The 21,808-nt window shown below is 41.3% G+C and overlaps 1 protein-coding gene across 2 annotated transcripts in view; it reads left to right on the top strand.

The window, feature by feature from the left end:
- DOCK1 (dedicator of cytokinesis 1) overlaps positions 1-21,808 on the top strand; it is a 491,171-nt gene that overhangs the window by 160,235 nt on the left and 309,128 nt on the right. For both annotated transcript variants that reach the window (XM_012781384.2, XM_012781385.2), the window contains exons 24-26: positions 2,097-2,167; positions 5,403-5,509; positions 20,355-20,482. In XM_012781384.2, the coding sequence (XP_012636838.1) occupies positions 2,097-2,167; positions 5,403-5,509; positions 20,355-20,482 (306 nt within the window). The remainder of the gene's footprint in view (positions 1-2,096; positions 2,168-5,402; positions 5,510-20,354; positions 20,483-21,808) is intronic.

Genomic DNA, 21,808 nt, shown 5'->3' with positions numbered 1-21,808 from the left:
GGAAGAGTCCCCCAGCCACCACTAGTCCTTCACCCCCACTGTGGATAACCCCTCCCTGACCTCCACCCCCGGCAACCACAGATATGTTCCCCGTCCCTATGATTTTGCCTTTTCCAGAATGTTGTAAAAATTGAATCATACCATATGCAGCCCTTTGAAAGTCTGTCTTGTTTTATTTATCACAGTGCATTTGAAATGCTTATGTATTGAGCATAACAGTGGTTTGTTCTTCTCTTACTGAGTAGTGTTCCATTGTGTGGATTCACCTCCTGAGGGACATTTGGGTTGTTTCTAGTATCTGGAGATTGCAAATAAAGCTGCTACACAGTTTTATTTGTAATAAAAAGTTCATCTACAGGGTTTTTGTGAATGTTAAATTTGGAGAAATACCCAAGAGTACACTTGCTGGGCCCTGTGGATCGTGCATGTCTGATTATAAGAAATTGCCAAGCTCTTTTCCAAAGTTGCTCCACTTTTTTGCATTCAGACCAGCAGCATGTGCAAACTGCACGTCGTTAGGGTTTTTAGTTAGTTTTTTATTTTTTAAGCAATTCTGATATATGTTAGTGGCATGTCATTGTTGTTTTCATTTACATTTTGCTGATGAGTAATTGTGCCTAGTGCTTTCCCAGGCCTTTATTTTCCACCCTTATATCTTTAGAGATGATATTATCTTTGTCTTTGAATCTTGTGTGCCTGAGGAGGGGAAGATTGTTTCCTTACTGAGTTTTAGGAATTCTTTGCGTATTCTGGGTACAAGTCTTTATCAGATAGTTCTCTGCAGTCTTGTGTTTTTGTTATTCTAACGGCATCTTTCAAATAGCAGAAGTTCTTTATTTTGTGAAATACAGTTTGTCGATTTTTTAAAATAGATTTTGCTTTTGGTATCATATCTAAGAAATCTTTCCTCCAAAAGCTTTATAGTTTTTAAAGTTTTATATTTAAGATCTATGATCCATTTAAAGTTAAGTTTTGCCTAGTGTGTGCAACATATGGAATGGAATTTATTTGTTTGGTGGCGGTGGTGTACTCTGTACTTTTGTTACAAATTCATTGACCCTATATGTGCAGGGTAATTTTTTAAAAGTGGGCTTCTTGCTTTTGGAGAATAGCGCTAACAATTATTTATGCAAGAGGTGTGATATTTCCAGTGCTCAAAATGTTGTCCTATTTTCTTTTCAATTTGATTTTGAGCCTTAATGCAATCCTTTAAAGTGTCTGGCATGAATGTTCTTTTCTCCATTTCATTCAGGGAGGTAGAACCCAGCCTGGTACAAGGAATTTACTTACAGACACAAAAGTGGCAGATCCAAGGTCAGAACACTTAAAATCCAGAAGCAGGATGTAGCCAAACAGAAGGAATCTCTGGCTTCCTCCAACTGAATTTAATTGTAGCTTAGTTCTGTACTAGCTCTGTGACCAGGGACAAAGTAATTAATGTTTCCATTGTCAGTTTCCTCTCCTTCCAACACAGCTAACTTTCCGTAGGACATCTGCTAAAATTAAAGATGAAATATACAGAGGTCTCAACTCTATATGTGGATATAATAGGACCTGTCATTATTATGATTATTTTTGAGGGTGTTGGTTTTTTAGAAGATATAGAACAGGAATATAGGAGATAACATTCCTAAAGAACAAAATGATTCATACTTAAAGGATACGCAGATATACAGGGAAGCATTTTTGGCATGGAACAAAGACAACTCACTTTCATTAATGAATGTGGAAGAATTGACGTGGATTTGGTGGAAGAGTATTCTTCTGAGGGGACAGGTAGGTGTTCCTTTGCTTTTACCCTCATAAAGCTTCATGGAGCTTAGCACACAGTATGGACACTTGGTCAGCAGGTGACAAATACTGGCTTATGTTAATATTCCTTTACTATTGTGTGCCAAGATAATCACGTAAGAAATTACAGTTTGTGGTGAATCACAGATTTTATTTCTTCTGTTTTTGCTATGTTTAGCCGTTAGCCCTCATCTGGGAGTGATTTTTCTTGTCTTGGTGTTTTTGTAGTTCTTCATAGGAATTATAAGTTTGAATTAATGTTTGCCAGTGGGTTTGGCTCAGCCTTCTTTGTTCTTGGTTTGCAGGGGGCAGCGCTGAAATACTTGCCAACCATCGTCAACGATGTGAAATTGGTGTTTGATCCCAAAGAGCTCAGGTAATGGAGTACCCGAGGCAAATGCTTGCCACGTGCCACGCGTGACCTACTTCTGAGAGCATTTAGTTCATGGGTTGCTTGGGTTTCTGTCTTGTGTCTACATGTGTCAGTACACTGGATCATTCTGGAATATGTGGTAGTTTCTGTGACTCTTTGCTAATTATGACTTCATGTGGAAAAGGCATCACCAGTCCATAATCACTATATATTTTTTAGATCATTTATAGCCTTATGGGCATATAATACGTATTTGGCATTTGGCATACTTTAGTGGTTGAATTTCAATAGATGGTTGTTGGGTTTTTGTTTTTAGCACCTAGAAACTTAAGATAGGAGCTATAATATTTGTGTCACCTTCCCCTTCTGTGACAGGGACAGTTTCTATTTGTGTGCTCTTAAATGAGGGACTGTGAGCCTCAGGCAGAAGAATCAGAAGTTGTCACTTAAGAAAATAATTTAAAAAAACAACACCACCATTAAAAAGCAAACTGGGAGGAAACTGCCAGACCTTCTGGGCTTTTGGGGCAAGGGTTGGGGTTGGGGACCAGCCCTCAGTGTCCAAGCCTGCGTTTTGTTGTTGTCCAAGCCTACATTTTCTGCAGAGTCCCTGCCCTGACAAGTGCCATTGTGTACGACGGGATGCACAGCTTTCAACCCCAGACGTCTAATGGCACAATCCTCATCTGCATTTTGTTTTAGTTCTAATTTGACACAATACCTGTGGGTGATGGCACCATGTTTACCAGCCAATGCAGCCCTCCTGAATATTACTAAAAGGCCATCTGTCCCTGGGCAGTTAAACTGAATAACAAGTGACCATCCTTCTTGAACTTTATGTCCACCATGGATCATGCATGCCCTGTAGTTGAAGGGCGAGGGACTCTTGGGGAGGCGCTGTCCCCTATGAATTCTTGTGTCTCCAATGTGCCCCAGGATTTAGTGTCTTGAAGGGATGCATTTATTTTCTGCTCCTGAGGCACTGACAAATGCTGGTTATAGCTTAGCTGGCCCTAAATGAGAAGAGGAGAGACAGTGGGTTCATGGGCAGTACAACTGTCCAACTCTCTGTGAGTCCTCTCCTTGGAGCATGGTTCTCAAAGAGCAGTCCCCAGACCTTCTGAATCTGGAACTGTGGAGTGGGACCCAGCCATTTGGTTTTAACGAACCCTCCATGTATTTTCAATGCTCGCTAATATCCAAGCAGCTCAGGTCTGGAGTAACTGAGAGAGAGGGACCTGTGGCTGGTGTGGGCCGAGGCCATACTCTGGGCCTGTCCACCTCATTGTGTGCAGGTGCCAGCCCTCACCTGTGGGAGTGGTGTTGTCAATGTCACAGTTGGGCTTGAAGACTCAAAGACCTGCTTTTCTCCAGGGCCAGTCCAGTCCTCAGGCTCTATGTTCTGTGGGTGTGCATCTGTCTCTCTTCAGTGCCTTATATACTGATTTAAAAATGCTATTGCATATCATTTGTGTATTTTTCCTATTTTGGATATTGATTCATGTTTTAGTAAAATAGGAGAGATGACAGAAGAGAATAACTCAAACTTAAGGCTACTGCCCTAACATACCTAGATAGTTCTGGGTCATTTACACATACATACATACATATCCATACACACCTAAAAAGTCAACTTTATTTTCTTGGTGGTTGTGTTTTCTTATGTCATGAAGTTATCTTCTGCTTAGTAGTTTTTTAATGACTTTCATGCAGGTTCCATTCTGTGCTGGCCCATCTTTAAGCAGCAACAATAGACACGACATCTATTTTGTGTTTTCTCCATGCAAAATAGGCTTTGCACAAAGCATTTGTATTGGTCCATTAATCTTTACAACGATGGCATGACACAGGTTCTGTTATTGGCCTAATTTTTCCCTAAATATCTTATTCATGATAACTCATCTGGTGAGTGGCAGTGGTTCAAGGCCAACCCCGGCTTTTAGATTACAAAGAACAGGCCTCTAACCACTCTGCTACCTGATGGGTGTTGGGTTGTGTCCAGTTTTTTGTGATTATAAAATATGCTACGTTACAATGTTCTATAACTTAATGGTAGTATCTGCCCTTATTTTATATCATTAGGATAAGCAGAGAAGTAGAATTATTTGGTCTTGCATTTTCTTAAAAGATTTTCAACGGATATTATCCAGTTGCCTTCCAGAAAGTCTAACCAAGCAATGATTCTACCAGTGTATATCATTATCTGTTTTCCTAAACTTCACCAGTGCTAGGAATTATTATTTTATAGAACCTTGCTGATAGGACAGGAGGACAGTATCTCACCATTTTAATTTGCATTTCCTTGGTTGCTAACAAGATCTCTCTTCTAATATTCTTGTATAGGTCTGTTGGCCATTTGTAAAAATAAATTTTCTAAACAGCTTTATTGAGATATTATATGCCACAAAGTCACCTGTTGTATAGTGTTCAACTTGATGGTTTTTAGTATATTTACAGAGTTGTGCAACCATCACCAGAGTCCAATTTTAGAACATTTTGTTATCCCAGTGAGATTCCTTATACCCGTTTCCAGGAATTGTCCATTCCTACCCCCAGCTCTAGACAGTCACTGATCTGTTTTTGGTATCCATAGATTTATCTTTTCAGGGCATTTCTTATAAATGGGATTGTAAAATATGTGGCCTTTTGTGACTGGCTTCTTTTACTTAGCATCTTATTTCTAAGGTTTATCCATGTTGTAGCAAGTATCCTTGCTTCCTTTTTTTGGATGCATTGTATGGATATACTATAGTTTATCTTTTCATTACTTAATGGATATTTGGATTATATTGACTTTTTGAATATTATGAATAATGCTGTTCTGATTCATGTACTTGTGTTCGTACAGATATATATTTTCATTTTTCCTGGGTATTTTCCCCAGGAGTGGACTTTCTGGGTTATATGGTGACTGTGTTTAACATTTTGAGGAAATGCCACAGTGTTTTTCACAGTGGCTGGACCATGTTAGATTCCCACCAGCATGGTATAAATGTTCCAACTTCCTTATATCCTCGCCAGCGCTGGTTAATGTTTGTCTTTTGGATGATACCTATTTTAGTGGTTATGAAGTGCAAAATAACACTTTAAAACATTATTTTTAAAAATGAGTTATTGATCCATTGGAAGGGGCTTTGTCCAACATGCTGGTGGCATTTAATGACTTTATGTCTTGGTGACATATTGGATCATTCTGCTATGTATCTCTAAATTATTTCACTTGTGTTTTTCCTCATAGCAAAATGTTCACTGATTTCATTCTCAATGTTCCCGTGGGTTTGCTGACCATTCAGAAGCTCTACTGCCTGATTGAAATTGTTCACAGTGATCTCTTTACACAGCATGGTGAGTGGAACCCCAAGAATTATTAAATTGTCCCTTTATTTATTGTTGAAAGACTTTGACCCTTCGGAATTCTCTCCTTGTTGCCAAAAGGAGTGGAGGTTGCAACCAATTAAAGCGGCTCCATTACAAAACAGGAAGATTTAGCCCTTACACGAGAAGGGTAATTGACACACAGCTCAAGTAATAGATCATTGAGAAATGAAGACAGAAAGTGCGTGCCTTGTAATTTAGGTGTACACCAAGGCCCTGGGATAATCAGCATACATTGTAGCCTTTAAAATGTGTGATTGTCTATCCTAGGGAGGCAATCACTTGCTTCCATTGAGATGATTGCAAAGAAAAAAAAAATTCAAGCTTTCTTTAAATCTGGAAGTAATAGTTCTGTGTTATTCTGAACTTTGCATTCTTTGACAGGGTTTCTTTAAACCTGGCCGAAAGTAATAAGAATTTTCACGATTTCTCAACTCATCCATCCTGAGAAACACCTTATATTCCCACAAGTTATCTACCTGCCCTTTTTATTAATCATTTTCTTTATATTTGGACAGATTGAATTAATATTTTACACCTGTCAGGCAGTTTTATTGAAAGCTTAAAACCTCTGCATTATTCCGCAACCTCCTCATTTATTTCAGGCATATGTGAAGTCTGCTGAGTGACATTCTGACTAGAAGGCACAGATTTATTCCATTCCATTTGTGTTCAGACATGTGGCTGTTCCATTCATTTTCTTTTGTTCTTGTGCGTGGTGGTGTTTGTAATTCCACTGAGCTGTTTCTAGGATGGAGCCGCCCAGGCTTGGGATGTCCCTGTTGAGTTATCGGTTAGATGGGGAGCTCGCCATGTGTCTGGCTTAGTCCTCTGTGCCTTCTGGGCTGCTGAACTCTGTGTTCGTCTGCTGCGTTTAATGCTATTTCTTGATTTGACTTTATAAAATGCACTGGAGTGTACATTTGTTACTAAGGCTTATGTTCAGAGGAAATGCAAAAACTTCATTTGGGTAGGAGTGTTCTTCTGGAGAAAAAAATATCAAGCCAAGAAATGGGTAGCTTTGTGCAGACCTATGTCTGAGTTAGAAACCCATTTCCCATGTTTATAAACGAAAGTCAGTTCTCAGCGTTGTCTGAGACTCAAAGCACTTGAATCTCCCTGAGTCATTAATCCCAACCATCTGCATTTCCGGCTCTCACTGGAAAGCGGGATCTTGAATTGCCCACTCTCCAGGTTCTTCCAAAGCTTGGGGACAGGAAAGGGCTTCAGGAAAGGCAGATGGTAGAGGTGTTGGGTGGGGACCCTGCTTCAGTGTCTCTTCCCATATTAATAAGACTTTATAGCAGAGCAAGGAAAATCCCCTGAAAGTTTTATATCAATATCTGAGTCTCCTTAGGGAGGTTGCTGATGTCCCTTTCTCCCACCTATCCTGTGCCAAGACACACACACAGACACATACATACCTCGACATACCCTATCACCGCCACCACCATCATCAGCATCTTCACTGAGTTAGCAGATGTCCGTGAGTGTCAGTTGTCAATGAATAACAATTGTCAATGGATTATGCTCTAGTGTTGATATAATGAAGACCTTCTTGAGGACATATGTACATATATTTCAAAATTTCTATTGCAAAACTTTGTATGCTTATTTAGTTCCCTTTGAATAAGGACTTAAACCATAAAAGATTCTATTAAAAATATTTAAAAGAAAAAACATTTTTTTTAGAGACAGGTCTTGTTCTGTCACCCAGGCTAGAGTGCAGTGGTGCAGTGGCATCATCATAACTCACTGCAACCCCCAAATCCTGGGCTGAAGCGATCCTCCTGCCTCAGCCTCCTGAGTAGCTGAGGTTACAGGCGCATGTCACCACACCTGGCTAAAAACAATTTTTTTTAAAGAATGTGTTTCAAGGAAAAATATTTTTCTATTGAAACTTACTCATTTCTTTAGCTAGTAGAACATTTGAAGGAAACTTACTGTTTATTTTTGGTGAGTGTTTTAGCCTAGGTGTTTGTGATTGTGTTTCTCTGTTTCTTTACTTTGTCTTGTTTCTGTTTTTACTCTTGTTCTACACACGTTTTATCTTAGACTGCCTCAGGTCCTGTTTTGGAAGTATGTAGCATGTAAACAAATACTTGAATTTGTTTAATAAGGAGTTATCAGATAATGTAACATGTTGAAATAATTAGCCTACCATCTTTTCAAGTACAAAGTTAGGATTTTGATCTTAATAGTAAGTTGTACCTGACATAGTAAGCGAGAGTTTATGACATATATGAATCCAAAATTATCGTGGGCTAAATGAGCCAGGATTAGCCTGAAGCTCACGTCTTATAATCAGCTCCAGAACTGCCCATCAGGCGATGTTCCCTGAGCTGTAACTGGACATCCAGGTGTGCTTCTAAGTGCTTAGTGGCTGCCCAGAAGTGTTTCAGAACACTTTGGCCAGTGTGAAAATGGTCCCACTTATAGGCTTTGAGTTGTAAGAGTCTTTCTGCATAAGGGTAACAAACAGCCTCAATTTTTTTCTCATCTGTAAGCTCTGCTTTTTCAGAGCAGCCCACAGCAGTCTCACCTCCTGCTCAGGGAAGATTTATCAGCAGAAATCTTCCAGTTGGTCTGTTCTTACAAAAGATGTCATTACTTTTGCAAAATACTTTGTGCCACCTTTGGTATAAATATTTAAAGCCAAACCATTTTTGGATGAGATATGATTGCCATGATTTTAGTGCTTTGTTCCATTTCTTATTAATTTGTAAAAATGTAGTTGTCTTTGTCCTGTTTCCTGAACCCAGTGGAATCAGTCAGATTAACTCTCCATGTGTCCAGATTGTTAGAATTTGATATAACTAGGTTCAGCTGCATGTGCTACCAAATGTGCCAGCCCTTCGTAGACATCCTCTTAAGGATGCGGTTAGGAGGTATCACTGTGCAGGTCCTCTGGCCGCCTCCATGGGGCTCCCAGAGAGAAGTGAGGTTCCCAGGTCCTTGCCTCTCAGCGTGTGTGTTGCCTTACTCACTAAAAGAGACATGCTTGTTGCTTTTCTCTAAAACATTTCTTTCTCATCTCTGTGGCTTTAAGAGTCTCACTTCAATGAAAAGGACAAGTTGGTCTGTTTGCAAGAGGCAGGTAGTGAATTCTGAAACAGAAATCGCTCCTCTGCAGCAAAGCCTTCCATCGCCAGGTCTGGGTCCCAGCGGTGCCTCCTGGTTATTTCCAGCCTTGTTTTCCCACTTTTCTCTCTTTGAGGTCATGAAAATTGAAGATGCATTTAGCTGCGTTTCTTGGGCTTCAACCCTTCCTTTTATCCTTTCACACCCTCCCACATCCAGGGTATGATCCCACAGGGTGGATGTGCCTGCCTCAGCCTACGAATTGAAATGCTAAGCTCTTCTGGAAACACCCTCACAGACACGCTCAGAAATGATGTTTAACCAGCACCGGGCATCCTGTGAGGCAGTCATTAGACATAAAATTAACCATCACAGACAGCTTCCTGAGAGAGACACTTTGATCACCCTTCCTGAAATATTAACACATCCATACACTTCACCTCCTGACACCTTGTGACCCCCCCCCCCCCCCCCCCCGGTGAAATCATGGTATGTCTTTACCTGTGTACTTGCTTATGGTTTGTGCTGCTTCCTTAGAATAAAAGCTCCCTGAGCAGGGCATTGCTGGTCTTGTTCCTGCTCTCTTGCTGGCAGCTGAATGAGCGAAACGTACATGGATGTTCCAAACTAGCACTTTGTGTCCCAGGAGACAGTGCAGGGAAGGAAGCATGACCAGCTACACGCACACATAGTTCACTGGATCAAAGGGAGGTGAAGTTTTAGGTTCACATGGGAAACTGGCAGTCTATCCTGATCTTGGCCCTGAATGGATTCCTCAGGGGGTGAAGATGTCTTGAAGGAGGAATAACATCAGCAGACAAGGGCGAGGAGGACCCATGAGAGACCTGAGATGTGGAGACTCATCTGTGGGCAATTTTATAAAATCAAGATTGTCTTCTGTTTTTGTCTGATTTAATAATTCTTCAATTTTCTACAAATATGATGGGGGGGGCACAGTTCCACTCTACCTCTGTTTTCGAGTTAACTTTTTGTTAAAATTATGGAAAATTTCAAGCATACAGAGGAGTGGAGAGAAGAGTGTAACGTACACCCATGTACCTATTACTTAGCTTCACAGATTATCAACTCACAGCCAAGCTTTTTATCTATGTGCCCCTCCCCCAGATGTTTTGAAGCAAATCCTAGCCATCATGGCATCCTATTGGGGTGTCTTTTTAAATGCACGGTGGTAATACAGAGTGAATGACATTGTTACTGAACAGGTGTTGTGCATAGGGGCTGATCCTACGCCGGTGTTGCCTCCACCCCGCTCCTGTGCCGAGGTGCAGGGCCTCTGACTCCTTAGCATGCAGAGCACGAGAGGCGATGAATGGGCTGTGATGGCTTCTCAGCATCGTCTCATGATGTGACTTGACTACTTGAACACTGGTTAAATAGATTATGTGCTTCACAAAAAGATGACTCTTGCATATAATCTGTGGTGTGGAGTGAGCAGATTTTCAAAGCAAGATGCAAAGAGAAGGAAAGGTCAAAGCTTCATAATTTGTGCATTTGTAGCTTTGTTCCCATGTGATTATATTGTTGCCTACATATCTGACAAAAGCTGTGGAAATTAAAGCTTAAATCGTATTATAGAAATGAGAAGTTTCAGTTGTAATGATATTAAAACACTAGAACACCAAGGTTTAGGATTTATGTCTATAAAATTGTTTAACATTAATGTTACAGAAATTGGAATAAATTGGAAGAAGATGAATCAACCTGGTGTAGCATTAACTTTTAAATTAGTGAAGGGCATTGGCCACACTTGCAAGAATCCTTTGAGTGCAGGTGGGTGTCCTTGGGGAGCATGCGTTCTTACCCACGTGGTTCCTTTCATGTTCTGAATCTGAGACCTTCGGGAAGGTTGTTCTGATAAACACTGAATTGTTTCTTTGCCTCCTTTGCAAAGGATTATATCCTTTCAAGATATAATCTTTCCATGTTCCCCTTTGGATAGTGGCCAAAGTAATTGACGGATTTTCTTTAGAGCTTACCATGTACTTAGCATTGTGCCGTGTGTTTGTTTGCCTTGGAGGAGGGTGTAAGATCTGGAGAATAAAGTTTACTCAAGACTGTCCCTTTTTGGTCTTGCCAGTAGTTTAATGTTCTCTATGGATTACTTTTTTGTAAGCCTTCTATTCTTGGGCACCCCTTTGTGGTTCTTTTGTTTTGGGTTTGTTGTTATTTTCCTGTGGTTGGAATCTGGCAGTGAGTAGTAACAGGAAACAGGCCATTCCCTCATGCCCTGGCCCTCCAGGGGCTCCTGCCTTCACTGTAGCAAAAAGGCTGCCTTTAGACAGAGTTCATCAGCCTTTTAAAACTTCCTTTGTGTTCCATTTCTTGAACTATACAGAGCTGCTTAAAAATGTAGGCCTAGAGAGCTTAAATTATTTTTCTCATTCTTATTTTCAAGGTCAGTGATTCTTCTAGTTACCAAGCAGAGTAAAACTCTCCTTTTTAATGGTAGAAACATTAGTTAAAGCAGCCCTTTGAAATATGAGGGCAAAGTCCCAGATACCTATTGGGACTAGCTTATTAGGAACTACTAAAGTCAGATTCCTAGACAATTATCATTGTGATTACATCCAAGATAGAAAATTTGTATTTCTAAAAATTACTCTTTTAATCAATTTATGTTTTAAATATTAGAAAAGAAAAGCTGCATGTTTAATACAGGCCCATATCATACTTTCTCAATGCTTTGATCAATAAACAAATCAAGATAAAATCTCTTGTGCTTCGTCACAGTGGCAAACAGATATTTATCTTTATTGAAAGTGATCTTAAACCCAGAGCTACTCTGTAATAGTTCTGTTAACTAGATTAATGTTGTACAGAAAGAAAAATTGGGGTTGAGGCCAATTTTTCCACAGTCACTTAGTATACTACTCATACAGCATTCTGGAATACTTTAATTAGATGGTTGCACTGATGACTTCTAATGAACATTACCAGCTGTGAACCCTGAAGACTGATTCTTTTAAATAATGGTGGACCATAAACATCATTTTCTCTTTTGTTTTTTTGTGCCCCGGGAAAACTTCTAATCTTTATCTGCAATGCTGTACCTTTTTCATCCCTCATTCTGTGTATCATTCTCTATCTTTCATTATATGTGTTTTTGAAAAGGCCATTTGTTAAAATAGTGTAGGCTTTTAAAAATGGCTTTTTGAATATAAGAGGGTGAACTCAATTTCAGTTTTTTAATTACATTCATTTCCATTCCGTCATAATTTAGTGAACATCTACCATGTGCTCAGGACCGTTGGTTGTGAGTTTGCTTCCTGAATCTTCAGAGTCATCGACTTAAAACATGTAAATTGGAAAAGAGTGCTTATCACAATTTGCAGATAAGGACACCAGGGTTAAGAAACCCTTGTCTGCAAGCAGTCCCAGGCAGGGAGCTGTCCACCACCATGGTGCTGATTAAGGAGTTGGCGTGTTACAAATCCATCATCTACTCTTTTGTTGAACTGTGTCACACCTATTGCACGGGCAGTGCATTCTGAAAACTGATTCATTTCAAATGCCATCCGAAACAAATGAGATACATATAAGTGAATAAATAAATACATGAATGTTTTAAATATAGATAAACCATATAGTCTTATGCTCATATATTCATAGTTTTAATAATATTTCTCTTCTCTTTCTATGTGAGGACTTCTTATCTGTGGTCAAATTGGCGGTGCCAACAGTTCTTTCTGGTGTAGTTGGTCTAAAGCTTATCATCGTCTGTTGCCTCTCTGTTCTGCATCCATTTCTGGTTAGCCTTCTGTTCTTTGATGTCGAATGCAGGAAGAACAGCCCGAGAAGAGGCTGCCTCATTTGTCTCAGATCTGGTTATGTGCACAATGGGCACCAGGAGAGCAAGTCCCTGGGTCTCCCCAATCCATGATTCCTTCTAGTCCCTGAGAGGGCAGCTCTGTATCTGTGTGATATGTTGCATATAGTAACTTGTTTGGGACAGTGGGAAGAGCCCCAGGCCAGCCTGTAGTCTCCTACATTCTGAGTCATGACGTCATTCTTTTTCTGCTGCATAAACCCCTTCCTGAGTGCACAGTTTTTTCCTCAAGATCCGCTGGTCCAGACCACATGGTTTTAACCACATGTATTTCATTGTCAGGGCAACCTGGTGGCGAGTGTGTGCAGGATCACACCGACTAAGACCTGTGTTCTTGGTTACCTTCATTCTCCTGGTTTAAAGAATGTGCATCTCTCCACAGCCCTGTGTGTTCTCTTTCTTTGTTTTCTCATGTTCTACATGGTGACATTCTGCCTGCCAACTGTAGAATTCCTTCTGGACTCACCAAGATACCTCCTTGATGTGCTTGTATCTGCCTAGAGAGCAGAATCTTCACCTGAATCTTCCCACACGATCTTTCCTCTCATTTTACTTGAATAAATGAGGCTTATTTGTGATTTTTCTCCCTTGGCATTTTTTTCCTTTCTTTCTTCTGACAAACTATTTTTTATTATAGTAGTAATGAAAATTTAACCTCTAGTTCTCCAAACTAAAGGATACAAAATATGTGACGCCCCGCTCCCTTCTTCCAGGATAGCTCCGCTCTTCCAAGGCGTCATAGTGGCATGCAGAGAACACTTCTTTGACAAATGTCTTTTTCCCATTGTTTGGTTGTCCATGTGCTACCATGCTTCTCCTTCTGACTTCTGAGATCCTTTTACTTGCTCTGTTACCCTCTCGATTAAAATTTCTTGACATTGGATACCTCAAGGTTGACTTGCAGATTCCTGTGTTTCTGATTATTTCTGTGCTCAGTTGAGCAGTGCTATTCTGAGCAGAACACTCAAAAAGGAGCTCATCGTGGTGGCTCATGCCTGTAATCCCAGCACTTTGGGAGGCCAAGGCAGAAGGATCATTTGAGGACTTGAGGCCAGGAGTTCAAGACCAGCCTGGGCAGCATAGTGAGACACCATCTCTACAAAAAAATAAGACTAATAGCTGGGTTTGGTGGTACACATCTGTTGTCCCAGCTACTCAGTAGGCTGAGGCTGGAGGATCACTTGTGCCAGGAGGTGGACACTACAGTTACCTATGATTATGATACTGCACTTCAGCCTGGGTGACAGAGCAAGACTCTGTCTCTGAAAAGAAAAAAAAAAGGTGCTGCCGGGCTGGGAAGAGTAGAAACACTGCAGGGCATTTGTGTTTACTGCATTTTACAGACTGGGAAATTAGCATTCAGGAAGGAAAAGTGACCTAGCAATGTTAATTTTTCTCCTGGTACTGCTAACTTTCATGACTTGTTAGGTTAAAATGATTCTTGGAAAAATTGCTTTGCATTTGATATGTAAGTATGTCTGAATCATATACATGTTTACACACATGTGCACATGCATGGATCATTTGCCCTCAGCAGCTCTGGCTTAGGAATCAGACATTTAATTCTGGCTCTGCTGGGGCTTAGCGGTGCAATCCTGAATATCCCTTCTCTCAGGCTCCTGGTTCCCAAATGTGCAAAACCTGGAGACAAGTGTATGGCTCCTTCGACCCCTTCCGTGTTGGCACTGTCTTCTGTATTTCTGTTGCTTGAAGATCTGAGTGGAGGGAGAAACTACTTGAACGTTTTGAAACAAGTTGGTACAGGATTCTTAGCTTATCAAAAAATAAGATGATTATCTATAAAAGGTGAATAGCAAGCACCCCTTATTTATATGGCTCTTTTTTATTCTTACTAAAAGGGTTATTTTGGATATCAGTTCTACGTAACATGCATATGATTATTAAATGCACTTTATGGATCATTTGTTTAATGTGACCAAACTAAAAATTAAGAAGCAAATTACTCAGTGTTCATAAAAATGAATGTTTTAAATGGACAAATTCATTCTTGTATTTGCATCTTTCTTTAATGTAGAACTGTAATGGGGTTATAGACGGATATTCTGCTTGGACATTTATAAGCTGATGATGCCTGTTGAATACCTTTTATAAAGATGAATATTTTTTGCTCTCTGCCCATTACCAGAGCATTAATCATCCTGGCTTCGGCCCTCGCAGCTAAGCATGAACAGATGTCGAATTATTGCTTTCTGTGATCATTGTGGATCACACTGGGTAGGGGGTGGTTAAAGGGTGGCTGTTGTTATCCTCATAGCCGAATCACATGTAGCCCAGCACACCTGGCTGCCTGGGCTGGGCTGCCTTTATTGCTCTGAATGTGGCAGGGAAAACAGGATAACTGTGCCAGCTAATTCTAGCACTGTAGTGACCTTGTAGGTCACTGCCATGCCTAGAGTCAGTACTGTCAGACACTGGGAAGGCCTGGCGTCACATACATGTGGTGAGGTATTCATTAGGAGAGAGCTGCATGCAATGATGGACACCAGTTCATGAAAGTGAGAAATCGCACACTAGTTCTTTAACATCTGCTTTCTAGCATCCTCTTAGACTGTGCTGTCCAGCAGAAATAGAATGTGAGCTGTGTATATCATTTAACACTTCCTAGTTGCCACATATAAAAAAGTACAAAGCAATTGGTGAAATTAATTTTTATAATATATTTTATCTAAAATATCACTGCAATGTGAATTCACTCTAAAAATTACTAATACTTTACATTCTTTTTTTTACATGAAGCCTCTGAAAATCACTGTGTATTTTACACCAACAGCACATCTCAATTTGGATGCTAAATTTTCATCAGGTGCTTGATCTTTATTTTTATCATTTAATATGATTAACCATTGAAAAACTAGATTCACATACCCACATTTTTTAAACACTTGTTTCTAATAAGTAAATCAAGTATTACTTATTACAGTTGACTTTGTTAATTAAAATTAGCTAACATTAAAAATTCCACTCCTTAGTGGCACTAGTGAAATATTGGATAGCACGGTTCTGAAACATTAGTTTTCTTTTGTGTACTTTTAGTTGAAAAGACTGACTTTGTATAGTACTACCGTGTTTCCCCAAAAATAAGACAGGGTCTTATATTTGTTTTTCCTCAAGAAGACACCCTAGGGCTTATTTTCAGGGGATGTGTTATTTTCCTCTCAAAGCTTCAGCTTGTAGCATGCACAGGATGGCCGGGACCTGACAGGGAGAGCCAACCTTGTTGGTGGGGCTGCCCACACCTTTCTGGTCACCTCTAAGATAGTAGCTGTCACAATGGGGCAAATGAGAAGGGGTGCTCGTCTTCTTTACTGCTCCTTGACGAAATGCATGGGTTGTGCAGATATGTTGTGTAGCCATGCCCATCACTAGGTCTTATTTTCAGCGTAGGGCTTATATTGCACAAATGCTTAGAAATCCTGCTAGGGCTTATTTTATGGGTAGGTCTTATTTTTGGGGAAACACGGTATTACCTCTATTATTGTTAACAACTGATGTTTGTTGTATGCTCACTACTTGCTAAATGCATACATATCATTCGGTTCTCACAATAAATCTGAGAGATTAGCAATCGCAACCATTTTGCAGATAAGAAAAATTAAGACTTAAAGAGTTTAAGTGACTTGTCCAAAATCCAGAGCAAGAAGGAAGCAAGGTGGATTTTATTGTTTCTTTGCATGTGTGGTAAACTGATTAAGAGGCTTTTTCAAAAATTCTTAGAGTGACCCTGGTTCTTGGGCTTCTGGTCAAGCAGTTGCTCCAGAGTTTTCAAAAGGTCATGTATGGGTAGTTTATTTAAAATGTGTTTTCCTTTGAAAATATAAGGCTTTTTATGGGGCAAAAGGGAGGATTGTTGGCTTCTTAGGCCATCTGTTTTTAGCCTAATGGGACTGTCAGTGCAAATCATGTAGAAATGACCCCTGTCCACAGGGAAGTGTATTCAGGATGCTGAGTTGGGACATCCGTAGTGTGACAGGAGATTCCTCATCCTTGGCTGCTGGAGACAGCTTCTCATGTTTTAAAATCCCTCATCTCAGGTGTATGTGTGTGTCTGTCTATCTGTCTTGTCTGTGTGGTATACCTTCCTCAGTGCTCTTGGTTTGCTTTCTTCACTGAAGATAAAATTTGAGAGTTACACTGTTATTAAAAACTTGTGCCTTACCCTTTTTTGAAAAACATTACAGTCTATAGATGGAAATGCAGAATAAGGGTAGCTTCTTAAAGATGAGGTTTTGAGAAATTGGCATTAGCGTTAGTTTTTAGGGAGTGGCCAGGTTTTGAGTGACTACTGTGCTGGATTGTGCAACCCTAAGGCATTAGTTTTATTTGTGTACTTTTAGCTGAAAAGACTGAATTTGTATAATATTATTTGTATTATTGTCACGAATAGCTACTGTTTATTGAGGGTTGGGAGGTGCACTGGGCAGCAGGTGCTTTAATTTGATACCACGTGCATGCCATTGTACATTAAGCCAACACATACACATACAATCAGGTCTTGGTTTATGTGCTGGGGGTATTCCAGTTAAGGAGAGCAAGAAGGCTTCCACTCTCACAGATTGCATTCCTATAAGGAGAAACAAATAATTAAAGCCATCAGTGAATAAGATGTTCCAAGAACTGGGCATTTGAAGCCTGCAGATTATGGGTCACCAACAGATGGACCTCTCGGCTTGTGCTACCTCCAGCATTTGTCCTCCTGATCTCTCTGAAGAACTCTGCGGAGTTGCCTGTCTTCCTTTTGGGGGTCTGGGACAGATTTCTGTGGATCAGGTGGTGGGTGATGCTGTATGGTGCTGCTGCCCCTGTGACCCTCTGTCTTTGAGATCTGTGGCATGGGTAGAGTGACCTATGGCCTTTAAGGAGAACCTGGGTGTCTGGCTGATCATCCTCAGTGATCCGGCCCCATCCTGTGGTCGGGCTTGGAATTCTATTTGGTTGGAGTTTTCTGATGCCATTGGTGGTGAAATTCATAGTGGTCTGTTGGATGCTTCTTGCTAAGCCCTTCCTCAAGCACCATCTCATTTCATCCTTGCAGTTAGAGGACACTTACCCCCATTTCATCTCCAACAGCCATGGGTGGCAGGGGGTGGGATGGGGGAGCAATGGAAGATAACATGCCGTGGTCTATTAGAAAGATTGTAACAGATGGTTCTGTATCTTCTTGAGGGGCTTAGTGAATAAATGTCTTTAAACATCACAAAATGACAATGAAATTTCCAAAAGTTATGTTGTTTCTCATCAAGGCAGGCTGGATAACAAACAACTGAAGCTAACACAGACCTCCGGGCCGGGCTGATGGTGGGCATTCCTCCCACCATCCAAAGGGAGCCAAAGAGGGTTGATAGCATTTCCCTGCCAGAGATGAACAGGCAGACATCACTTCATTCTCCCCGGAGTAATTCTGACAGATGAGACTAACACACTCAATTAGCACTGAGAACAGCGCGGTCCACAACTGCCTGCCCAGCGTGAAGGATAAATGGTGCAGTGAGGGATGGATTTAGCCCAGGACATCTGGGTACTGGAGCCTGTGGGGTCAGCTCTGCTGTCTCTGTGTCCAGAACTGTGTCCCTCTGATTTTCTAGAGCTACTCATGAACACAGCCCTCCTTCCACCCAGACTGGCCAGTCCACTCAGCCTGCTGCCTCTTTTGGGTCCCTGTTAAGCTTGCTTCAGAACCTAGCCTTGCTAAGCTTATGTTGTCTTTTTTTTTTCCCTTAGTTACATTTTCAGCAACTTCCACCATGTGCTCAGGTCTTGGTGGCTCTAACTTTTCCCTCTGAGATGCCTTGGAAATTCAACGTGTTCTCCAGAGTGGTGGCAGGGGTGGCCTAGGGCTTGCTGCATGTTGAAGGAGGGCATGCCGGGCAAGGTGTTTCTAGCTAAAGGGAAAAAGGACTTGTGTTGGGGATGTCATGGCAAGGCACCGTGAGAGGGTGTGGGCAGGGCTGGGCAGGGATGAGGTTTGCCCAGGAACCTTGCCAGTTGGGCTGGGGTTTTTGCAGTGGAGGCCCTACGTTGGATGTTGTGTTGTGGTTAAGGCCAGCAGATCCAGAGTTACTGAAGGTAGATGTAGTTTGTGTACATTGGGATTCTGTGGGGGAAGATGTTGATGTTATGAGATATTTGTGGAAATGGTATATTCAGTGTGTTAGTGTTTCAGGCTGGCTTCACTCCCATAAAATCATTTTCTTGTGCCATTTCCCTTGGGCTGGCTTTTTTCTTGGGCTGCCCTAACATGGGTACAGTTTTGTTCATGGACAGCATGCGTGTCTTGCCTTTTTGGAGCACTTTACTCAAATTCAAGGGGCCATGGCAGCTGTGAAGTCCTCAGTTCTTCCATCAGCATCACATAAGGGGTTGAACAAGAAGATAAGGGCATCATTGTGCTCCTTGACACCCAGGAGCACAGACCTGAAGTGACCATCCTGGGTCAGCCCCATCTGGATGTGCTCTCCCTCTCTGATCTCCTGCAGGGTCCCAGACATTATAGCCAGTGGTCTGGTCTGGTCTGGCCTGGCCTCTTCCCACAAGCTGTGCAGCTCTTAGCATCTCATGCATTATTTCTGCCTAAATATTGATGAAGTGATTGTGAAGTCAGCAAGTAAATTCATATATTCCCATATTCATTGGACAAAAGTCTTTCTGGAAAAATGGAGGCGCTATCAGACCTTTCCCCAGGGAATATACCAAAATGGAATTGGAGAAAGCCTTGATATGAGCTGTCCACGTGTGGTTTACTGGAAGCCAGCAGAACAAAAGGGTTTACGTTATTTCTGAGTCCTTGTTTCACTTGCCTGCACCCGTCCTTCATTGCAGTGTAGTCCTTGGGAAACTTTATGTGTGTTTGTGGGTACTTAGAGGAAGCATTCCAATGTTCCATGCTTATATTGTTCTTATATAAAAAAAATTAATGCAAAACATGCTTTTGTAGATCATTAATGTTGTAAGTCCTACAACTGAAAACCAGCTGAGTCTATTTAATGTTTTAGAGCCCTGCTGTCTCTCCTTGTGCGCTGCCTTTAAAGGAAACAGTGATGGCCAAGCCAGTGTCAAACACAGACCTGGCATTGTAAACAATCCATGCTGGAGAGTGGATGGTGCTTGAGATAAGTGGATCGTGCTCAAGATAAGTTGGATTTCCCACCTGGAAGAGACAATTAGGAATTGCATTTCAATCATATTTCTTGAGCATCCTTTCTGTACTCCTATCTCAAGGACAAAATGTTAGCCCAAACCTTCTTTGCCCCTGAGCCTTTCACTCCAGCGTCCTGTCATCTCCTTCACACTTCCCAGAACTGTGTCTGGGTCCTGTTTCTCTGTCCTCTCCAGCCCAGGTCAGGAGGTCTCCTGGGGAAGGACTGTGTGTGCCTCTCCTTGCCACATCCCAGGACTGGCCTGATTTACCCAGGAGAAGGAAACCACACCTAGGTTCTTCTAGATGCAGAAAGCTGCAATTGGAATAATTTTTGCTGTAAAATATTTCTTTTAATGTTGTAAATCAGTGAATTTATAGTTAGAGAAAATTAGTTAAAAACATGACTTGTGTTTGTGTCTGCATTTATGTGCCCAGTATGGGATATATGTATATGTGTGTTTATATAGGCTATGTATTAATACATTCATGAAAAATCACTGTATGTTTATGTGGGGATACACACATAGATGCATGCACATGTGTTTGTGTGTGAATTATTAATATTTACATAGTAATAGAAATGATGTTCTTATAGTCAAGTAATTGACCCTCTCCAGATGCCAGTGTCACATGCTGCAGAAAGTAAATGCAAAATGCCTAAAAGGGCAGACAAGCCTTAACGCCACATTGTGGTAGGTCTCCCACTGACTGCCTCCCTGTGTCCCGTTTAGATTGCAGAGAGATCTTGCTTCCCATGATGACAGACCAGCTCAAGTACCACCTGGAGAGGCAGGAGGACCTAGAGGCCTGCTGCCAGCTGCTCAGCAACGTCCTGGAGGTGCTGTACAGGAAGGACGTGGTAAGTGACACTTTGCACCTGGCTGCCTTCCTCTCAGGGCTGTGCAGGAAGCGTTGTCCTGCCGTGTGCCTAAACCACAGGCTCTCAGTACAGTGTTATACTTTACTTGGTTAAAAAGGAAAGGCCTTAATTTTAGGGTTTTGCGTCCCTCTCTCTCTATAGAATTGTACCCTTAAATTAATTTTATTTGTGTGTGTAGGGTGATTATTACAGTGTTTATCCTTCTGCATTGAAAATAGTTTTTTATTTCCTGGGTAATCTTAGCAGAATGCCTCCTAAGACCTAGATTTCAATCCTTAAGATCAGACAAAAAGGCTTTGCTGCTAAAAGTTGGCTAATTACCTGCATTCTTTTTTTTTATATAAATATTCTTATTTTTATTAAAATAATACATGCACAAAGTTGTTTTTTTAAAAGCTAGTGGTACTCCTGAGTGTTATTAATGTAATGAGCAGAGCAACTCTCTGCCCCTCTCCTTACAGGTAAATACTTTCATGCTTTCTTCCTTCTTCTCCTGCCCCTACCCCCTCAGCCAACCAGGTGTCTCCTTTTGCAGATCTAAATTGTATGCTTGATCACTTGACTATTTTAAACATCAGAAGTGGGTGCAAGCACATGTGGAAAATGAACCCTGTGCCTCCCACCCGTGATGTACTGTGTACATTTGTGCATCCTGTTTGCACACACCTGTGTCCTCATTGATGTTTCAGATCAGCCTGGATAGGTGAAAAAGTGGCCTTGTACACACCTTTGCTCCTCACTTGGACAGAATGGCCGGGATTTTCAAGTAGACAGGATTTGTCCTTAGCTCTCTCCCGCATCACCCCGGACACCTTCCTAGTCAGTGTGCACACACACCTGGTGGCCCCTCCCCACTAGCACTGGCTTTTTCTCCCAGGGCCTGCTTAGTGCTTTTGAAAAAGGAGATCAGATGAAATCTGGTCATGGTGATGGTGGCTCTTCCATCAGCTCTTCCAGGGGCATCGCATTTGGAAGCCTTCACCTGGAGGCCAGTCTCCTGTGGTCACATTCCTGGCTCTTCCCTCTTTAGACAAGGGCTTGGAGATAGAGAGGTTGTATGGCTAAGCCTCAGGGAGGAGGTGGTGACCCTAGGGAATGGCCAAGAGGGCATGTTTAATCAGGTTCAAAGGAGAATCAACACACTATTGATGAAGGAGAATCAACACACTATTGATAGAAAATGCCAGGGCAGTGTGAATTTTAGGTAATTTGCTAAGTGCTACTTAAACATTCCATTCTGTGTAACTGTTTAAGTTACTAGGACTTGACGTGCGGAGCCGGCTGGGTTTGCTCTCTGCCTGTCTT

Source organism: Microcebus murinus, chromosome 14 (genome assembly GCF_040939455.1).
Source record: "Microcebus murinus isolate Inina chromosome 14, M.murinus_Inina_mat1.0, whole genome shotgun sequence".
NCBI lineage: Eukaryota > Metazoa > Chordata > Mammalia > Primates > Cheirogaleidae > Microcebus > Microcebus murinus.
Note: the sequence above shows the minus strand (reverse complement) of the source record. Positions and strands in the feature narration are given on the sequence as shown.